The 19,485-nt window shown below is 35.4% G+C and overlaps 1 protein-coding gene across 3 annotated transcripts in view; it reads right to left on the reverse strand.

The window, feature by feature from the left end:
* Rev1 (REV1, polymerase (DNA directed)) overlaps positions 1-19,485 on the reverse strand; it is a 61,141-nt gene that overhangs the window by 21,866 nt on the left and 19,790 nt on the right. For 2 of the 3 annotated variants that reach the window (XM_005400749.2, XM_005400751.2), the window contains 5 exons: positions 13,879-14,031; positions 10,604-11,310; positions 7,798-7,905; positions 6,013-6,129; positions 1,552-1,660 (listed from right to left, as the gene is read on the reverse strand). In XM_005400749.2, coding sequence (XP_005400806.1) covers positions 1,552-1,660; positions 6,013-6,129; positions 7,798-7,905; positions 10,604-11,310; positions 13,879-14,031 — 1,194 coding nt within the window. The remainder of the gene's footprint in view (positions 1-1,551; positions 1,661-6,012; positions 6,130-7,797; positions 7,906-10,603; positions 11,311-13,878; positions 14,032-19,485) is intronic. The other variant, XM_005400750.2, reaches the window with a different exon arrangement.

Consider the following 19,485-nt stretch of genomic DNA (forward strand, 5'->3'; position numbering starts at 1 on the left):
GACATGTGAATTACAGGCCCATCACGAATGTATTTTAATCTGTTCCTCCCACCTAAAATCCCACACAGGTATCAGATAAATCACCAATACCGCACGTAGTATTTGGCACTCATGCATCTCAACCCAACTATGCTGTAAGGCCTTCAGCACAGCTGTCACCACCTGTACGTCAGTACAAATGCACCATCCAAACACCAAAGGCCTAGAGCCCAGACATCTGGCTCAGAGTGCAAGGCCATCAGGAACTGTGAACACTGATACTCGTGAGGGAGGGCCCAAGCACTCTTCTTGGGGGTACCACTGTAGATGGAGACTGCAAAGGCAGCCCGGCAAAGGTGCGGCTCTCATTTTACCAAGCAGCAATTCCAAGAATGCATCTCTGGCATTTCTGAACCTAATACATCTACCCGGCACTAGAAGCACTACTCAGCAACCCAGTGGAGGAAGATATCAGCCTTCTGAGTACCACAAATAGCTCTCACCACCTGGGCTAACAAAAAGCAGCACTGACAATCCCAGATGATATGTATTTCACTCAGTTATCACTGACTAACTTAGATTTCAATTCTGTGGCCACATTATTAACTGACAATGAGAAAGATTAAACACAAAAATCTGTTAATAACAAAAGGCAAAGTTAGTGTGGGACTAAAAGTGTGACATAAAATTTAATATTATTATAACTGCAGGTTGAACATAATGCTTTTATACTTAAATATCCTTTTAATAGTTTAGAAAAAATTTTAAACCAACTATTCTGTTTTTAAAAAAATACTCTGATGAATGATGTCGAGCTCAAATATTTTTTTGCTCGGCTTAGACTTGCTTCAGTAACTCCTATTTTGAATGAAGACTAAAAAAGCGCAACAGATTTAGGATTATTTCTAATTATCAATACTTTTAACACATACCAACCATGTGTAAGTGCTTGCTGTGTAATAAAGGTAAAAATGCCTGGATTCAGTTATTAAGGAAGAACACCAGCTTTCTCTTAATTACTTACTACTCCCTCTACTTTTATAATTATTATGATTATTTTTAAATGACTGGTTTTTTTTTAAGTTTGAGGAAAATATATCAGTGTTTTTCCTTTTTTATCAAGAGAGCAAATTTAATTAGGGCTTAAGTTTACTGTAAGATAAACACCGACACACAAACTTGGTGCCAACAACCTGATAATACTTTTAGCAATTTTCCTACCAGTTTTAAGTGAGCAGAATGTTAGACATGACTGTATGAAATTACTTATAATTTAAAACATGAGTTTTAACCCAAAAACATTATCAGGAGTTTTGTAGAGGTTTTTCTTAATAAAAAGGAAAAATCAGAATAAATACTGAAACACTCTCCCATTAAAAAAAATAAATCTAATTCTTTAATTTCATGCTTCAAAATACAATAAAAATGACAATGCCCAATTTCTTTTGGTCTCTACTGCAGGATTTACAGGTTCACAAGGAACTATTAAAGTTTAATGAACTGAATAGACTATTCACTAATAATTAACGGTTACAACATTAATTAATGTTACAACATTTAACTTCTACATACCTGGCTTCATAACTACAGGACGCAATTTCAGCCTTTGACAAAACAGAATCAATTCCATTTGTTTGTATAGAATCTTGATTCTCCCATATCGATGAATCTGGTATATCTGCTTTAAAATAATAAAATTCAATAATTAAAAATTAAAATTGATTTTCAGTTGATTGCTTCATGTTAAAAATTGATTTTCCTCCATTTATATTTGAGAAATTTATTTCCATTATTTCATATACAAATACTTAAATTCCAAATATAATTATATTATATTCCAGTTAAATTTCTTTTAATAAAAGAAAACTCTCAGCTCTGAAATTGTTTTCATTAGGTTCACTGGTAGTCAGATGAAGATGTATCATTATAAACTCACTGTCATTTTAATAGAAACTTTAAAAATATGCACCAAAAGGTAAGAATGAAATACCCTGTAATGTAATCCCCTGAGGTGAGTAACAATGGAAAGTGGTCGGGGAGATGAACTCCCTTTTGCAGCCTGAGAAAGACTGTACAGTTTTCCGCAGTGGGAAAAAGTGGAAAATGTAAGTGCTCTTGGCTGTTTCCTAGAAGAACTAATGCAGAATTTAAAGCTAATTAACTTATTCAACAAACATCAAATTCCTACCAGACACTTGATCAAACAAGAGTTACATACCATAAAGAGGTTTCATCCTAAATTTAAGCTTTTTCTTTTGAACATACCTCAAGTAAGCAGAACTTCACAACATTACAGTATTTCCCTTTTTAGGTAATTCTAATTTTGGCTTAACAACGCATGCTCAATTAAAAAAATTCAAGTGCAATCAGAGTGTCAACTGCTTTACAGAACTCAACCCTCCATAAATAACACAACTTATCCACATTTAACATCCAAACCAAATGTACAACTCTGCACAAGAATGCAAAAGTATAGTCTAGAGAGCCTGTTGGCAGTATGCCACTTTACTTCCTTTGCCATTTTTAACTTCACTAATAATTGAGAAGAAGATTAAAATAAAACTTTAGTCACATGTGTCAGGATAATACTGCTAAGTTACAAGAAGAATATGCTGAATACAATATAATGTATTCTAAAAACAATCTCAGCTGCATCTCTATCACATTAACAAAAATACTATTAGTAAAATAAAACCAAAATATATCACTTCAACTAATTCTAGACAAACCTCTAAGAGTATACTGTAAAAAATACAAAGCTAGCAAAACGAGTATTTCTCTTCTGCTTATTCAAAATATTTAATGTTACATGAAAAATCAGCCAAGTTAATGCACCACCAGGAAAACATGGCAAAGTATCTGGCTTCATGGACTAAAGTAACTCTTCCTCATTTGATAAGTAATCATTAACATCTTTTAACCAACTATGCAACCCACAGCGGCATTTCCAGATTACAGTACTCATCTATGCAACATAAACGCAAATCAAAGCCAGGACTGGCATCAGGGAGTAAAATCCTACTTGCATCAAAAAAATAGAAACAGCAGAACAGGTAATGTGAGCTATGGTTTCTGATAAAGTCTGAGTAACACATGCTACACTTACAAATTCAGACAGAATGTAGAGCAGATCATCCAGTGTTTCTATCATAGTCCATTAATCTAATCTTGTAAGAATGTTAGAATTGTCAGTAACAGTCCAATAGAGGGTGCTACTACACCAAAATAAAGAAGTGCGGAAGCCTGAAAAGCCATAATCAGTTGTCTTTCAAAGGTGTAACCGTGAGTTATGACTTAAATGCCAGGGGTTGTGTGACTTTCATATTGGAAAGGCTCGTCAACCTCAATTCTTGCCTGCATATTACAGAAAGCTCATGCTTGAGGGGAGACAGTGGTCCGTGTGCCCCCAACGCCCTGGCCTGAGAGGCAGCACTACTGTGTTCCTCTTCACTGGGCTGGCTGACCTGTTTCACAGTGCAGCAGAGTGCGTGGGTCCCTCCACCAGCGGAGTGAGTTGCTTCCTGTGAGACTCAGGGAAATGCAGGGACACACTGTCCTCACTGGAGGGCAAAGTAGAGAACTGCTCATCAAAACTTGACAAACTAGACGGGCACATGGAGAATGTGGAGGAACGGTTGGAGAAATCAGAGGCCAGGACCCAAGTCTGTGAAAAAGAAATCGCTGAGAATAAATCTATGACTAATACGATTTTAAAACTGTTGTTCTTTAGAATGAAAACTGAAGTTGTCAAAGGGAAAGAAAACATCTGCATCCTGGGAATCCAAGATGGGGTCAAAGGCCCTAACCATGCTATCTAGAATATAAATGCTTCAAATATAAGATCATCAATGAGAAGTGTCACTGCACAGTACTGAGGACACAGCTTCCAAAGGAAGCCATGGATGGATGAGATACCCTGGTCATGAGAGTTTCTAAATATGTTAATAAGAAAGCCAAGTTTCTAAGAAGGACCAAAGATGCTTGTTTGTCCTAATACTGTGTAGAAACAAACAAGCCAAAATATCAGAGCTCATTTTCTTAAGTTAGTGTGCAGAAGTCAAAGATTCTAATTCCTAAGCTGATCCATATTTTTAGATTTGATGTCACATCTAATAATGACCCTGAGAAAGATTGGGAAGTAACAAGAAAAGAGGAACAAAGGCAATGGAGAAACAAGTTCTGACTACAAGCTTAGCTGCAAACAAACTTTGTAATATTGAACAATCTATTCTCTATGTAGCAAATATTTTTTTGGCAAGGTCCAAAAGGCTTAGGATATAAAAGTGAATGACATCCAGTTAAGGCAAGAATTTAAAATCAAAGTATTATCATCACCTTCTCCAGTAGAGGAAAATCTACTTTTGAGTTTCCAATGTTAAGCGAAATTTCAGTATTTCTCGTAATATTTGCCTTCTGGTGTATCACTCAGATACAGAGGTAAGGAGACATGAATTATAAAAGGTCATTAACATTACAAAAATCCAAATCCAGTGAATTGACAGATGAAGACAAGCAACTAACTCCAATATCGTTAGTAAACCATTTATGGTCAGACAGTGATGGAAGAAAGACCAAAGAGAACCAGGTTCCTGACAGCTCTCAGAAATACACATCTGAGGGAAAAACCTAGATGTAGACTGCTGCAAAAAGGATGTGTGCAGCAAACTCAGACTCTACCCAGGAGAGACTGAGCACTGAGCAACTGAGAGATGCTACCAAATATACACACTCTGGCTATTGTTCTTCAACATTCTCTTAGTATTTACTGAGAACCCAATTATGTGGCAAGTATCATACACTTCCTAAAAGCTGATTTCTTATTTACTAGAACCTAACATTCCATCTTTTTAATAATACCGCACAGAAAATAAAAACTATAAAACCATACTAACAGTATTTAAGCTAACCACAAAACAATACAAGTAAATCTCACCAACTTCAACAGCTACCATAAGATCTACTCATGATACAATTTCTAGAATCTCAAAAAATCTCTGAAAAGACTCAAAAGACCAAGTAAGTCCTAGAAAACTTGGAAAATACATGAACATATACAATATTAAGTGTGCATCTGGTTATTTTCTTTCTTATTTACACCATGTATACCGATGATTACAACCTGTAATTACAAAAAGGTCCTCAGAGATGTCCACTGACTTTCCTGTTGTCTTAATAGAGGTTTCATCCAAAACAAGTCGAAGGTTTTATAACTGACAAACTAGGAAACAAATAGTTGGGATAAAGGCAACCTGCGTACTTTCCATTCCATGGTATATCTACTTTGGATTTCTCTGCAAGAGCAACTGTTTAAAAATTTTGGGGTTATGAAACACATCCATGAGGGAACTGATCAGTGTCGATGAATTTAATTTCTAGGCTAACATTTCTCAGGGAATTTACTCAGGTGAGAAAAAAAATAAAATACATATAAAAAAACCCTTGGTACGTATTATGTTTGGTATAACATGATTTTTGTTTATTAATGTCTAAAGTTTAAAAGTTAAGAGAGCTAAGCAAAGCTTTCACATTTCTCATATGAAACACGTACAATTAAAAAATATGGGGAATAATTACTGGTATTTATATTCTTATCCCAATAAATTAAGGTTCTGGTTACTACTCCACTCTATATAACTCTTGAACAGGAATTCATAGTGTCCTTACTGTGACAGAGAACATATGATTAGTACTTGACCCTCAAGTCTAGGTAAAAGGCTTCTACTCTACAAAACAGATGTCCACGATTATCATCCCTAATCTAAATTTATAAAAAGCAAATTAATCACTTTGTGAAACGTTTTTCATCCTCTTCTCCAGGAAACAAGCACTATCCAATTTGAAAAAATACAACAATAAATCAGTCATCTGTATTATACTCAAATTTAAAGATATCATGGCCATCCTTAAAATTCTCAAATGTAAAAGTGAATGGATGCAATTCGGCTCTCGTTTCTAAAGCAATGGACTGCAACAGCAAAATCCAGAAGTCATCCATCCACTGGAGTTCTATGACTGCAAAGAGCTCATCGGTACCTGCTTTGTCTTTGAGGATTTTATTCTGGTAATACTGCCACTCCAGCTGGGGGTTAGCACCGGGACGTAACGGTGCCCTTCCTGTGCCTCTGTTACTTGTAACAGCCACTGGTTTTCCTGTAAGGAAAAGACTGAATTATTTCTGTATCTAAGTACAAAGAAATGTTAATGACATAAAGGAAATTTTTTTCAAGGGATCTTCCATATATGGCTTCTTTTTGTTTAGGTTCTTTTTAGGCACTTATCCTTACAAAAGTGAATACCTTTGAGGATTATCAACACCATGCAAGCATCATCTATGTTTCTCAACTCCCCCAACCCCGCAAAAGGAAATTACTGGTGACAATTCTGACATTCCTATTAAACATAAAGGCAGTATTGTCCCTTAGCTTTCTCCTGGTTGTATTTGACTTCTTTTTGTCTGTTTTGGTACAGGGAATTGAACTCAGGACCTTGTGCTTGCCAGGCAGGTGCTTGCACCACTAAGCTACACCCCTGGCCCTTATATTTGATTTCTTACAGTAGAAAGCAGGCAACTCAGGTTCTAGATTTGGACTGGAGAGGTTGGGGAGAGAGAAAGAGAAACTGAGTGTGTATATATACGTTCTATATTTACAGTATTCAAAAAGCAAGCTCAACATTTATATTTATCTTTCAATTTTACAGCAAGAGATATAAATCAAGTATATATGCCTAACAATCTCAATCTGACCTACCATGCAACTAAACATGACTATACAGTTATTCAATTTTTACATTACTTAGAAAATTACATTTATGTATAACTGCCTTTTCTGTGTGTGTATGTTATTAGTTAACTGTAATGCTGTAAAGCAACAGTGTGAATGATTCACATACATTTAATGAATAGGACCACATAATGAATACATCTATGAGGACCACACACACATACACAAAATCACTACCACCAAAACAGAACTGGCTGTGGGCACATGCTTTGCATGCACAAGCGTCTGGGTTCCACCCCAAGAGCCAAAACAAAACAAAAATTTTTTAAAAATCGAAAAAAAAAATCGAAAAACATTTAAAAAGTTACTAAGTTACACTCTGTAAATTCAATTCTTTAATATTCTAAATATTCGTTTCAGAGCTGGAGCAGCAACTACCCATAACCAAAAAAAAAGCCCTGATATTTACCCCAGCAGTTTCTGTACCATAACTAATGATTCTTTTCATAAGGGAAGCACTAACTCTCAAAAGATAATGTTAATATAGCTGTCTCTTTCAGAGATAATTACTGAAAAACCCAGAATAAATGTCTGTAAAAGTAATGACTAGTTCACAAATACTTGACCATTTCATTGAAATGTAGACTACCCTAATGACTTCACATATTTTAGCCATATTCAACAAAACGAAATTATTCTACAACCAAAAGTTGGGATGTTCACTTGCACCAGGACAGCTAATCAGGTTATTTGCTCAAGAGAAAACATATACTCAAGTCTCAAACACACATTACCATAAAGTTTCCAGTAACGACTAGTAAGAAATATACAAAATGCCCAATGCAAGTCTCTTGCCTATATTTAGATGATATATCCCTCAACTGAAGGTATATATTTTCCTTGAAGACTTATCTCTAAAGGAAAGTTTTCTAATTTGTATACAATTTTCTTGATAATGCAACGCCAAAAACTTGGAAGTAGTAACTGATTTTGCCAAGGAAAACCAGAGTATTTTTCAAAAACCATTTTGTTATCCCTTAGAATGTCTATTCATAATACTATATTCATTTTCTTAAAAATAAACAAGAATACAGACCTTTGAGATCTGGTCTATTTCGTATACCCACTGACACAAAGAAGCAATCCATATCAACATGCATTATACAGCTCTGATGTCTGGGTGAACTCAATACTGATACATTTCCTAGAAGGAAAAAGAGAACATTCAAACCCCAAACTTCTCATATTAAAAAATCAGGTCTACTTAATTTTAGAAATTATATTTAAAAGATGCTTACAAGGACAATGAACTCTAAAAAAATTATATATTACTCTCAAAAAGAGACAACATTAGACTATTTCTACCACCTCAACAGCACTCAAATCTCAGGATTTTTTGGTGTTGTTGTTATCCTAAGTTATTTGGAAGAACACAATTAGTACTGAAACAATTTTAAATCAACTGTGATACCGTAGTATCTTTTTCTAATCTATATTCTAATAGTATGTAATTATAATAATTTGTCAAAATGTTCATCTTAAAACTATGTCTGTAATTATTACATAAAATGCGATAACTGTTTTCATCCATTTTGTTACGTGGGCCTAAGCAATTTGATCATCATCATTCCATGCAGTTTACAGCACTCCTAGATAAAACAATTCAAATGGGCATTATTATCCAGTGCTTGGAGGTGTCAGGCACCAGAGGTTTACAGCGATCAATTCACTTAAATTCTTGTAACACTGTGAGGGAGGAAATCATACTGTCCCCACTTTACAGATCATTAACAAGCTCAAGTCACACAGCCAGTTAGTGCCTAAACTGGCATTCAACTACCATGACGCTGTTCTTAATGAATCCACTTCAAAAACAGCCCATAAGCAAAAAACTGTATGTAAGTGGAATTGTTTTCCTTATGTCATCAGATGCCCCCGTAACAGCAGCATGTGTACTGCATTTATGGAGATGAAAGCAAAAGTCCTCTCCTAAGGACAGCAGCTTCCAATCTCCCTGAGCTACACAAATCCCTCAGGGTTCCTTTAACCTTAAAACAGGTTAAAAAATGTTAGGATTAATATTAATTATTATTTATAATAATAAAATAGCACTATGAGGGTTATTTCCCCTAGTCCTCCAAGATACAACAGGTCCTGGAAATAAGAACCCTGAGTTTAGCTGGACATGATGCTTTCCAATCCCAGCACCCTGGAAAGCCAAGGCAGGATGACTCCAAGTTTGAACCCATTCTAAACAACTCGGGTTTATCTCATGGCCCAAGTCAAACCAAACCAAACCCCCACAAAAAACAAAAACAAATATGGAGTGGGGAATTTGACCTCAAAGTGAAGGCCCTGGGTTCAACCCCTAGTATAGGAGGAAGAGGGGTAGGAAAAAATTCTGAGCTTGTAAAAAGTTCTCATCTCAGAGTATTCTGACAGGTTTAAGAATATTAATGTTGAGCATTAGCCTTTACAATAGGCTTCTGAAAACTTCAGATTTACTCTCTAAGTCACAGGCCACTCCATCTACTAAATTGTAATTATGACAACATTTTACCTAGTTCTGTGTACAAAGCATCAAACCTTTGTGTTCTCTTTCTTAAGCTCACAACCTCAGGAGGCGAACATTACTGATCCCTATCACTCTGCTGCAGAGAAGAAACTGACACTCAGAGAGGGGAACTACCTTGCCCATGGTCCTGCAGCAGAAGAGCTGGCGGAGGCAGCATTTGGCTTCAGGCTAAGCTACCTACCTGCACAGCCATATACATCCTTCCTACCCTCTATGTCACCTCAAGAAAGAAAGTAAATCTTTAGCAATCACAATTCTGCTGTATAAAAATATCATAAATGTAATATAAACAACTCAAAATAATGGTTTTAAACAGTCAAGAAGTATAGAATGCATAAACCAAATTATTTACCAAATGCTTACATACAATAGAAAACTTTCTCATTTTATTCCCATGCATGTAACTAATTCATGTTTCCTGAAATTTTCAAAATTAAATGACCTCTACGTTACAAGGCCAAGATACAACATAATGATAATCTAACACTTACAGCATTATTCTAAATGTTTCATAAATACCAGAAAACACTGTTAACTAAGAGCATGTAGGAATACATCAAACAAGAAAATACCACAGGAAAACGCCATATGGAAAGGACCTAACTTTCTAGGACAGAACCATGAGCTTCTCTCTGTGTATCAGTTTCTACAGCTATAAGCTAAAGGATAATATATCTCTGCCATCTCTTTAACTTAAAAAATATACCCTGCAATTTGTCAAAAGCAACTAAAACTTCACACCAGGTACTAATTTATAATAACTTGTCACAGAACAAACTGCTATTGTTGGGTTTGCTATGTAGGGTTTTGATGTCAAGGAATGTATTAAAAAATAAAATACAATTAAGCAACCTACTTAGAAATGACAATAGTTAATCTCACTAAATGTTTAGCACTACAGTTACAAAATTATTATTTAAAAATCAAGATGATGCAGATTCCTAAAAACTAACAGTTACTTACCAAATCCATTTCACTGTAAGGACAGTTAAACAGAGTAGGAAAAACACTATATTTACACAGTTCAGAACTTCAATGACCAGTAAGGTCTACATAAGGAATGAATGCTCAGAATCCCAACTGTAACACTGTTTAAATTATTTGACAATTTGTAGTTTGCTACAATTAAATCTAATTTTTTAAAAACAGATTTAGTAGTAAGAAAGGATCCTATAACCCATTGTACTTACGTTTACTTATATCACATAGCCTGGCATTCCTATAGACTTTAACAGTGGGAACTAAGCACTGATCAGAATACCAATGACAAGGACAAAATGATCAAGTGTAACTATTTCTTAAGAAAACAATTTTAATAAGTATCTACCTGTGTCAGTTACAACAAGGGTAGACCTGCCTGTTTTCAATTTTTTTAATTTTTCCCTTCCTGGAAAGACACCACTACTTTGTCTTTGCAGGGTATTGACAAACTCAGTCAATTCACACTTCCACGTTGATATGTGGTGCAGTCTTGAATGAGAATAGAAGTCTGAAATAAAACTAGAGTCTGAAGGTTTGAATGGCACTGATGGTGCTGCCTTACTAAGAGCAGATAATGAAGAAGTGCTTTTTGTGCTTGAAGGCCCCTGAACAGTGGAATGGTGAGCACCGTTGATTTTAGCGTTACTGTGCAAAGTGGGCGAAAGAGAATTAGTTCTGTGTGGATTCCGCAAAGTCTCTGCGTTTCCGGTGCTTTGCTGCAACTGGTGCAGTGTGCAGTCTCTGAAGTCAGTGCTGCTCTTCTCCACCTTCTCCTCCTCCTCAGCAGAGTCTGGAGAAAGCCTGCTGGCAATACTGTTGCCCAGGGGAACCAAGCAATCCTGTGTCTTTAAGGCACCATTAGAGCTAGGAGTGTGTCCATTAAAAATGGCAGTGCTGCCTCTGGGATGCGGAATTCCATTCTGCTTCCTTCTTGGAAGGGTGTGCTCCAGGTCTACAAAACTAAAATCATCATTTGCATCTTCTTCATTCCAACTGTTCATTCCATTGACTTTGACTTCATGTTCTGTCTCAATCTTCTTAATTATGTGATTTCTAAAGCAGGAAAAAATGTAAGTTAATAATGTCTGGCTTTAAAGACAGAACAATTTTTCATATAAACATTTTCATAGTGACACACATTTTGGCATTCATTGCTTAATACCCGAAAAGTTAAGGCTAGGGGCTAGAGCTCAGTAGTACAGCCCTTGTTTATCAGCAGGCATGAGTCCTTGAACTCAACCCCCTATACTGCTCCCCTCAAAACCCTAGAAAGTTACACTACAAATTCTTTTTTTATTTAAAAAAAAGACAATTCTTGTCCAAACCAAAGCAGCAAGGTAATTTTTCAATTACTTTTCCCACGAATTAATCACAACCTATAAACTCTAAACATCCAGTTCCAAAGCACAGTGTTAGGCACTTATTTACTATATAATCAATAAATATTTACTAAATTAATATAACTTTCATAAAAATGATAAAACAACTTTAAATCCAGGTAAATGTGTAGGGGTAGTTTAATAAAATTTACATCAAGAAAAACAAGATTGTCTGCCGTATCAGCACAGATATGGCATTTCATTTTCAAGAAAAGCGTATTTAGATGTCCGGGTGGTCCCGAGACAATCAAGACCAAATTTCCTAACGACAGGTTTATAAATGCAGCACTTATGACAAATGTTATATTAAAATCTAGATCCTGGCTCCTGGAGGTGTTTTTTTACTAATGCTCTATAATACAGGCAAAACTCATTTGCACTCATAAAAGTCATCTATCTAAATAACAAAGGCAAAACTCTGTATTGCAGAGCAATAATTCATTTATTTAGAAATGTCCATAGCAGCTGTGTAGCAGGATGTGGTGGCACCAAATGCCTATAATCTCAGCAGCTCAGGAGGCTGAGGTAGGAGGATCGCAAGGTGGAGCCAGGGCTGGGGCAATTTTTCAAAAACCCATCTCAAAGTAAAGGGAAAGACGTAGGGATATAAACCAAGCTCCTGGGTTCAATTCACAGAACAAAACAATAGAAATTCCACAGCAGTAACCCAATTACAGTGTAGGCTCAAGGTGAGTATAGGCCATACATACAGTACCAGGACACAGGTGAGATTACCACAGCAGTACCAGGTTTGTCTCAAGTCCCTCATCCTAACACTAACTTCGTTTATTAGTAACAATGATCTAATGACACAAAAAAGTCACCCAAGTCAGATGCAAAACACTGTCACCCATTTCTGAGTTGGCAGGTGCCTCTGGCTAACCATCTCATGGTACATGACAGCCAATTCTGAGCAGATCCAGTACTCACAGATGATCGGGCCAGTGAAAGGAAAAAAAGACAAACTGGAAATGATTAAAATAGGAAGGAAAGAAAACCTAATTTGTCCCATCAAAGAAAGCTTGCCCCTTAACATAAAGAGAAAGCAAGGAAGCAAAAAGTCACATATGAGCACTTCAAAGGAATTTATAAAATATACTGAATATATCACACACCCCTTTCCATTACAGAAAGTAACAAAAGTATATTAGAAAGTTTTACATGTAGTTTTCTGTGTCAACATTGAGATTCTTTACATAAATAAAAGCAACATCTGCAACAGAGATGCATATACTGGTAAGAAAATACACTGGTAGTGTACTTTTTTTCCTGTACTAGTTTTGCAGAAAAATGAAGATCTGCAAAGTGGCTGTACTGGGGCAATCACTGGTAGTTATACATGTACTAAGCAATAGCGTAAATACATAAAGAAGTGAAACCCAGCAGGTAAATTTTCCCAAAGTTGTCAACAAAGAAGAAATCTGAAAACAAAAACTCTATTTTTTTAGAATAATGAAGGAAAGATTTTATATTCTGTGGGCAGATTTTTAAACTACTTGGGATGTTCTTTGACACTATTTAAAAAATTACAAGTTTAAGGTAACATGAAAAACATCTGAATAAACTTAGAAACAAATACATGTTAAAATAACAACACAATTACAGAAGTTAGTGATACTGGATCCTCCCAGGTTCATTAGCCTCCTGATCTTTTAGAAAAAAATGTATCGAATTCCCAAAGCAAGCAATTTAATATGAAGACTAATGATACTGAACCACCACATATACAAGTTAGAGCAAATACCAATTAATTGTGATACCAATTTACCCAGCATTATTGCAATTAAATCTTAAATCAATATATTTTTTAAAAACTCAGCCACGTGTAATAAAGGCTAGACTTACTCCCAATTCTATACCTAAGGATCATCAACTAAACTTCCACAGGTATAAAATATTTACATACTTTAAGAATTTTTAGTTTTTCAAAACTAAACTATAATTGTAGAATTTTCTTTAATTGTATTTGTATGTATGGCACACAACAAAAGCACAGCCAATATAGTTAAAGCAGTTTTTGACAAAGCAACATTGCACAGTAAGTCACTTATAGGGAAATAATTGCTCTCGTGAAAATCCATGAAAAAACTGTACACATAAGATCCATTAACTTGAACATCAGAATCTGGTATGTAAATATTTCAACGTGTTTATTATTTGTTTCTGTCTGTCTTCAGCAGAGCAGGGGCCATACTCACTGCTAAACACTACTTTGTCATTGTTCCAAACCAGATGAACTTACACCTTGTTGTTGAGCTGTTTGGCTACATTGCTTGGGCCTGCCACAGGGTCCTCAGGCTTGCGTACGGGATTGAAGTTGAGACTTCTCTGTGCATGGGACTGCTTGGTGAACAACTGATACGGAATGTAGGATAAGAGTCGTCCCGCTTTGATGCTGAAACAGAACAGCAACATCCATTGAGAATTCCATACTTGATGAAAGTGAGGTTCAGGGAAAATCAGTGCTCTTAAAAACAGAACTGTATCATCAACAACAGGCCATCTGTTTTCCTAGCTTACTACTCCTCCGTTTTTAGTGGTTCTAGTAAACAGTGATCTTACTAAAGTATTTAAAAATAAGATAATCTACTCATGAAAAAAAAAAATAAATTAATGGCCAATAATCTTACAGGAGAGGAAAGGAAACCAAAACCACATGGCACTATGAAAGAAATGTCAAGCACCAGCTAAGCTCATCAATATTTAATCTTCATGACTGATATATTATCACTACTTCCCTGGTTAACTGCTAATAGAGAACTATGAACACTTTATTTTCTCAAAGTCTACTCTTACAGTAAGTGTTTTCAGGATTAAGGAACTCAGTGAGGAGTCTCGGTTTTCTTCCGGTACCAGGAATCGAACTCATGACCCCGTGCGTGCCAGGCAGGCGCTGTGCCACTGAGCTGAATCCCCAGCCCCCTCAGTGAGGAGTCTCTATTTTCACATTTCATGTAAGATCTACTACATGTGGGAAAACTAAAATTAAAAACACAGGACAAAATAAAAAAATAAGAGTAATGAATATTTTGCACTGTTTCAATATTAAGTGTGATGTTAGATCTACGTTCTTACACATGCCCTTCATTAGCTGAAGTATTTTCATCATCAAAGGGTACTGGCATTTGTCACATGATTTTCTACATTTATTAAGATGATATCAGTATCGGAGTGGTAAGAGACAAGCCATCTGAAGATATGAACTTAAAAAGGCAGAAGCTATTACAAGACATCCAATTCCAAATGTTCACTAGTATCAACCACCCCTAAAATCCAGGGGAACTCTAGTACTGTAATACTAGGCTGGTACTCGCACTTCTTTTTTACTTTAAAATTAAACCTAACTTATCTTAAATTGATTTTTATTTGCCAACAGTCATATATATGGCAACTCTATTTTTAAAAGTATAATTTTCACTTCAAATTTTAAAAAACTAATATGCTTATGCAAATACCCTGTTTTAAAACAGGTGGCTCCATAAACATCAGGAAATATTTCAAAATAAAGTCTTTGACTTTCAATTCTAAAACACACACTATGGAGATCATTCTTTATTAGGCAAGTAGTTAATAAATAAACTGAGAATAGATTGAAAATACTGTCACAAATTCAAATTTTTAACTTTTATTTTCTTAAATGGTACTCTGTATTTAAAAAAAAAAAACTATAAGGAATGACTGAATTATCTTACAGAAAACTGATCTTAAGAACTAGGTCAACAATTGAGAATACAGGAAAACACTGATACTATTTTCTTAAAATACACATGCATATATACACATAAAATGGTACATTCTATGTCCTTTATGTAATTATATTGACAAGTATTTAATAATTCTACCTAAATACCTTATACTATACCCAAATGCTAAAGCTACTAACTTATGACAGTAAAGAATATATTAGCCATAAGACACTTCAACTTTAATTTACCCAAGTGGATTTATTATCAGGCTAAATCAAAAGTCAGGTTACAATCAAATGCTAGAATCAAAACCAACTTTTATCCCTTTCACAGTTGGTCTCAGTTGCCAAACTCTGAATTTCTGTTATCATACAGTATTATCTATCTTACATAGACAGCACTTCCATCCCAGAAAAGAAATACCTAATCCCTAAGGTAGAATTCCACCTTAACTGTCTACCCTTTTCATTATGGGCAGCTATAAGGGATAAGTATTGAGTAAAACTATATCTAGTATGCAAGCTGCACATTTTAGGTAACACCAAAGTGTTAAAAACATAAAAAAATCCTAATATCATGCTCTCTTCTCAATCTTACTGACAACATACAGGGGTGATACAGGTTATTACAAATGCTCTTCATGGTCAACACTGATGGCACTCAAGGGTATAGGACCATAGCCAGAGCCTAGTAAGAGTCATGCGGCCCAGCAGAATTCTTAGGCTTATGTAAGTCCACAGAGATTATTATAAATTTAGATGGCCAATTTAAACACATAGGTCTCAAGCCAGACAGCCTAAGAGATCCTTAATGAAAAGTAATTAAAACATTATAGTAATATTACACAAGAAATTCTTGTAATTTGCAACCCAAACCACTATCAGTTGTGTACTCATAATTATCCATTTATCTACTTTCAGGTATATAAACACTACCTGAAAGTACATTTTTAAGACTTAAAAATATTTCTCAGGGGCTGGGGATTTAGCTCAGCGGCAAAAGCGCCTGCCTGGCAAGCGCAAGGTCGTGAGTTCGGTTCCCGGTACCAGAGAAAAACCAAAAACCAAAAACCAAAATAAATAAATAAATAAATAAAACATTTCTCAGAGGCTGATTTCTAATATTTATTCGTTTGTTTACTTATCTTAAACATAAAGGAATGGTATTAACATTTTCTACTATTCTACATACAAAAAAGGGAGAAAAAAGAGCCAAACACTAAAACTCAAATTTCAAAACCAAAAGGAGATGATATAAAGAAATCTTTCACTTCATAAAATACTACAAGGTTTCTTTATACCCTGATTTTTTTTCTTCCCTGAGACAAGGGCTTGCTATGTAGTTCAGGTTGTCCTCAAACTCATGGCAAGCCTCCTACCCTCAGCCTCCCAAGTGCTGGGACTACAAATGTGCACCACCATGCCAGCTATACCCTTAATTTTTGACATGCACTGAAAATATATTCTGATATAGGTGAAAGAGTTTACATTCTATACAATGGTTCAGACACATATTCACCACTAAGTGAAATACTCATCCAAACTGGAAAATCTTACTTCTTGCTTTGTCCTTAAAGCCCAGGTAAAATCACCTCTCAAAAACAACTTTGTATCTAACAGTTTTCTGAATCATATCCTATTTCAATCAGTTGCCAATGATTACACTGGCTGTTGTGATCAGATTCTAGAAAATTTTCAAAAGTTAAGATACAAAATAATTTACTATGTTGGGTTGTGTTCAATTTTTTTTTTTTTTTTTTGCCTTTGTCTTTTTGACTATGTGATTCAGGGTGGCCTTGAACTCACTTTGTAGCCCAGGTTGACCTTGAACTCGTAGTGATTCTCTCGCCCTCAGATTCCCAAGTGCTGGGATTATAGGCCTGCGCCACCATGCCCGGCCATGGGTTGTGCTCTATTTAATTTAGTCTGTATTAGTAGTGTTTTTTATTTGAAACAATTCTGCACATTAAACGTTTTTTAGTTCCAATAAGTGTCCCATTCATTCCCTATTAGAAAAATAGCATCTAACACCTGTTCCCTTATACCTGGACACTCACTCAGGTAGTCATTTTCCTTCTTCAATGGTGGACTTAAAACAAGAAAGGACCAAATTATATGCCAAGAAAAAAACAAAAACAAAACTGAGCTATTCTTTGCTTGTTATTTCATCACTAAGCAAAATTCAGCCTTAATATGTTCCAGCCAGCTTGAACCACTGGAGTATGTGCATGACTATCCCATGGTGCAACTTGCACTACTTATGGTACAATAAGTGTGATGTGAACACTTCTATCAATAATTTTACTAATACAATTAATAAAAAGCTGCTAGATGGGACAGTCATGCACGTACCTTCTATCTGAACACTTCTATCTGAACACTTCTATCAATAATTTTACTAATACAATTAATAAAAAGCTGCTAGATGGGACAGTCATGCACGTACCACCAGTGCTTCAAGCTGCCTGCCAGGGAGACATACAAATTCTGGCCCTGTCAAGAAGGTGCTGAACATTAAACTTGTGCTTCCTCTGCCCCACCTTCAATGACCTAAACTTTCCAACCACTCACCAAGGCAATCTCTGTGAACTCAGAAGAGTAAGTAAATATGAAGATATGCGTATGACCTTGTGCCCTTGCTCCTACACCGTCCAGGCTGTTTTTCTTTTTGTTTGTTTGATTTAAACTACAGATACTGAGAGTTAAGCTATTCGTTCTTTAGTTCCTGAAGGCTGACAATACACTTTCTAGCAAGATATTACCTGTGAGTTGAGAAATGGCCTGAAATGTAAGCACTGGTTAGAGTGACAATTCAATTTTTTTTTTAAAAATCCAAATCTATATCAGAATTATGTTAACATTCTATGAAGGTTAAATTGAGACAGGACACTAAAACAGAGAGGAAATTTTAAGAAAGAGATAAAACCACAACTTTTTGGGCTGAGTGTGGTAGCACATACCATAACCCCAGCACTTAAGATGCTGAGGCAGGACTGCCATGAGTTCAAGGCCAGGCTGGGCTACATAGTGAGAGATTGTCTCAAAATAAACAAACAAACCAAAAAATCCCAACTTTTAATGAGTTGAATAAATAATATTATACTGAATGTAACTGAAAACCAAGGTTTTCGTCCATAAGAAATATGAGATCTTCAGGTATCTTAAGTACATGCCAAATGCATGTTAGGGTTTGGGAGTTTAGAAAGAAAAGATAAACTTTTTTTTCTTTCAGAAAAACTAATTATAGACCAGCATGTATCATCCATTAAATATCTAACAGTCAACTGGCAGGACACTGGCACAATGAATCACCACGATTCTCAACCCAGCAGCCAACCTATGTGTGAACCTATTAAAGACAGGCCCCACACTATAAGTCTCAACACAAACACCAAAAACACAAAAATAAAAATAACCTGCAGTTAATTTAGGACCATGTTTTTAAACTCTATTCCCATTGTACATCTCAAGCTTGATGGCCGAATACAGTAAGTCTTAGCAGCTTTTCTATTCTACATTTAAAATTTCAACATAAAGTTGTTCCAAGAAAAAAGACTATAACAAAAATTTGAAAACTAACAACATAAAGTGTAAGTTTTAGAAGGCAAACAACTTGGCAAAATAACCTCATACCTTTACCCAGTGTACAGAGCCTTCTCATTAATGGACTCCCCTGGCTCTTGGAAGTCTGGACCCTATAATCATGTCTACATTAACTCAGGTTCAACAGCACATACAGTGGCATCAGGGAGTTCTAATAAAAGCAACACTCCACACACTAAGAGACTGTAGTTTCTTTTAAACTGTGCAAATGAAAACAGAAAAACTAATTATAGACCAGCATGTATCATCCATTAAATATCTAACATGTTTAAATTTTAAACTATAACAAAATCTCATTAAAACATTGCTGAGATTGACAAGATTGATACTAGAATGAAAGAAAAAGTATTATGATCTAACCAAAAAGATTCCATGCTATGACAAAATAGACACTTGGTACTTATTTTATATTATTAAGATATATACACAAACGAGCCTACTAAGATATATACATTTCCACGAGCCTACTCATTTATAACAAGCTTCACTATATGGTGAAAAACAGACTGAAACATAAAGTCACAAAACGTAGATTCTTCATCTATATTATTGGGCTAGTCA

The sequence above is a fragment of the Chinchilla lanigera genome, unplaced genomic scaffold (genome assembly GCF_000276665.1).
Source record: "Chinchilla lanigera isolate Chin_1 unplaced genomic scaffold, ChiLan1.0 scaffold00069, whole genome shotgun sequence".
NCBI lineage: Eukaryota > Metazoa > Chordata > Mammalia > Rodentia > Chinchillidae > Chinchilla > Chinchilla lanigera.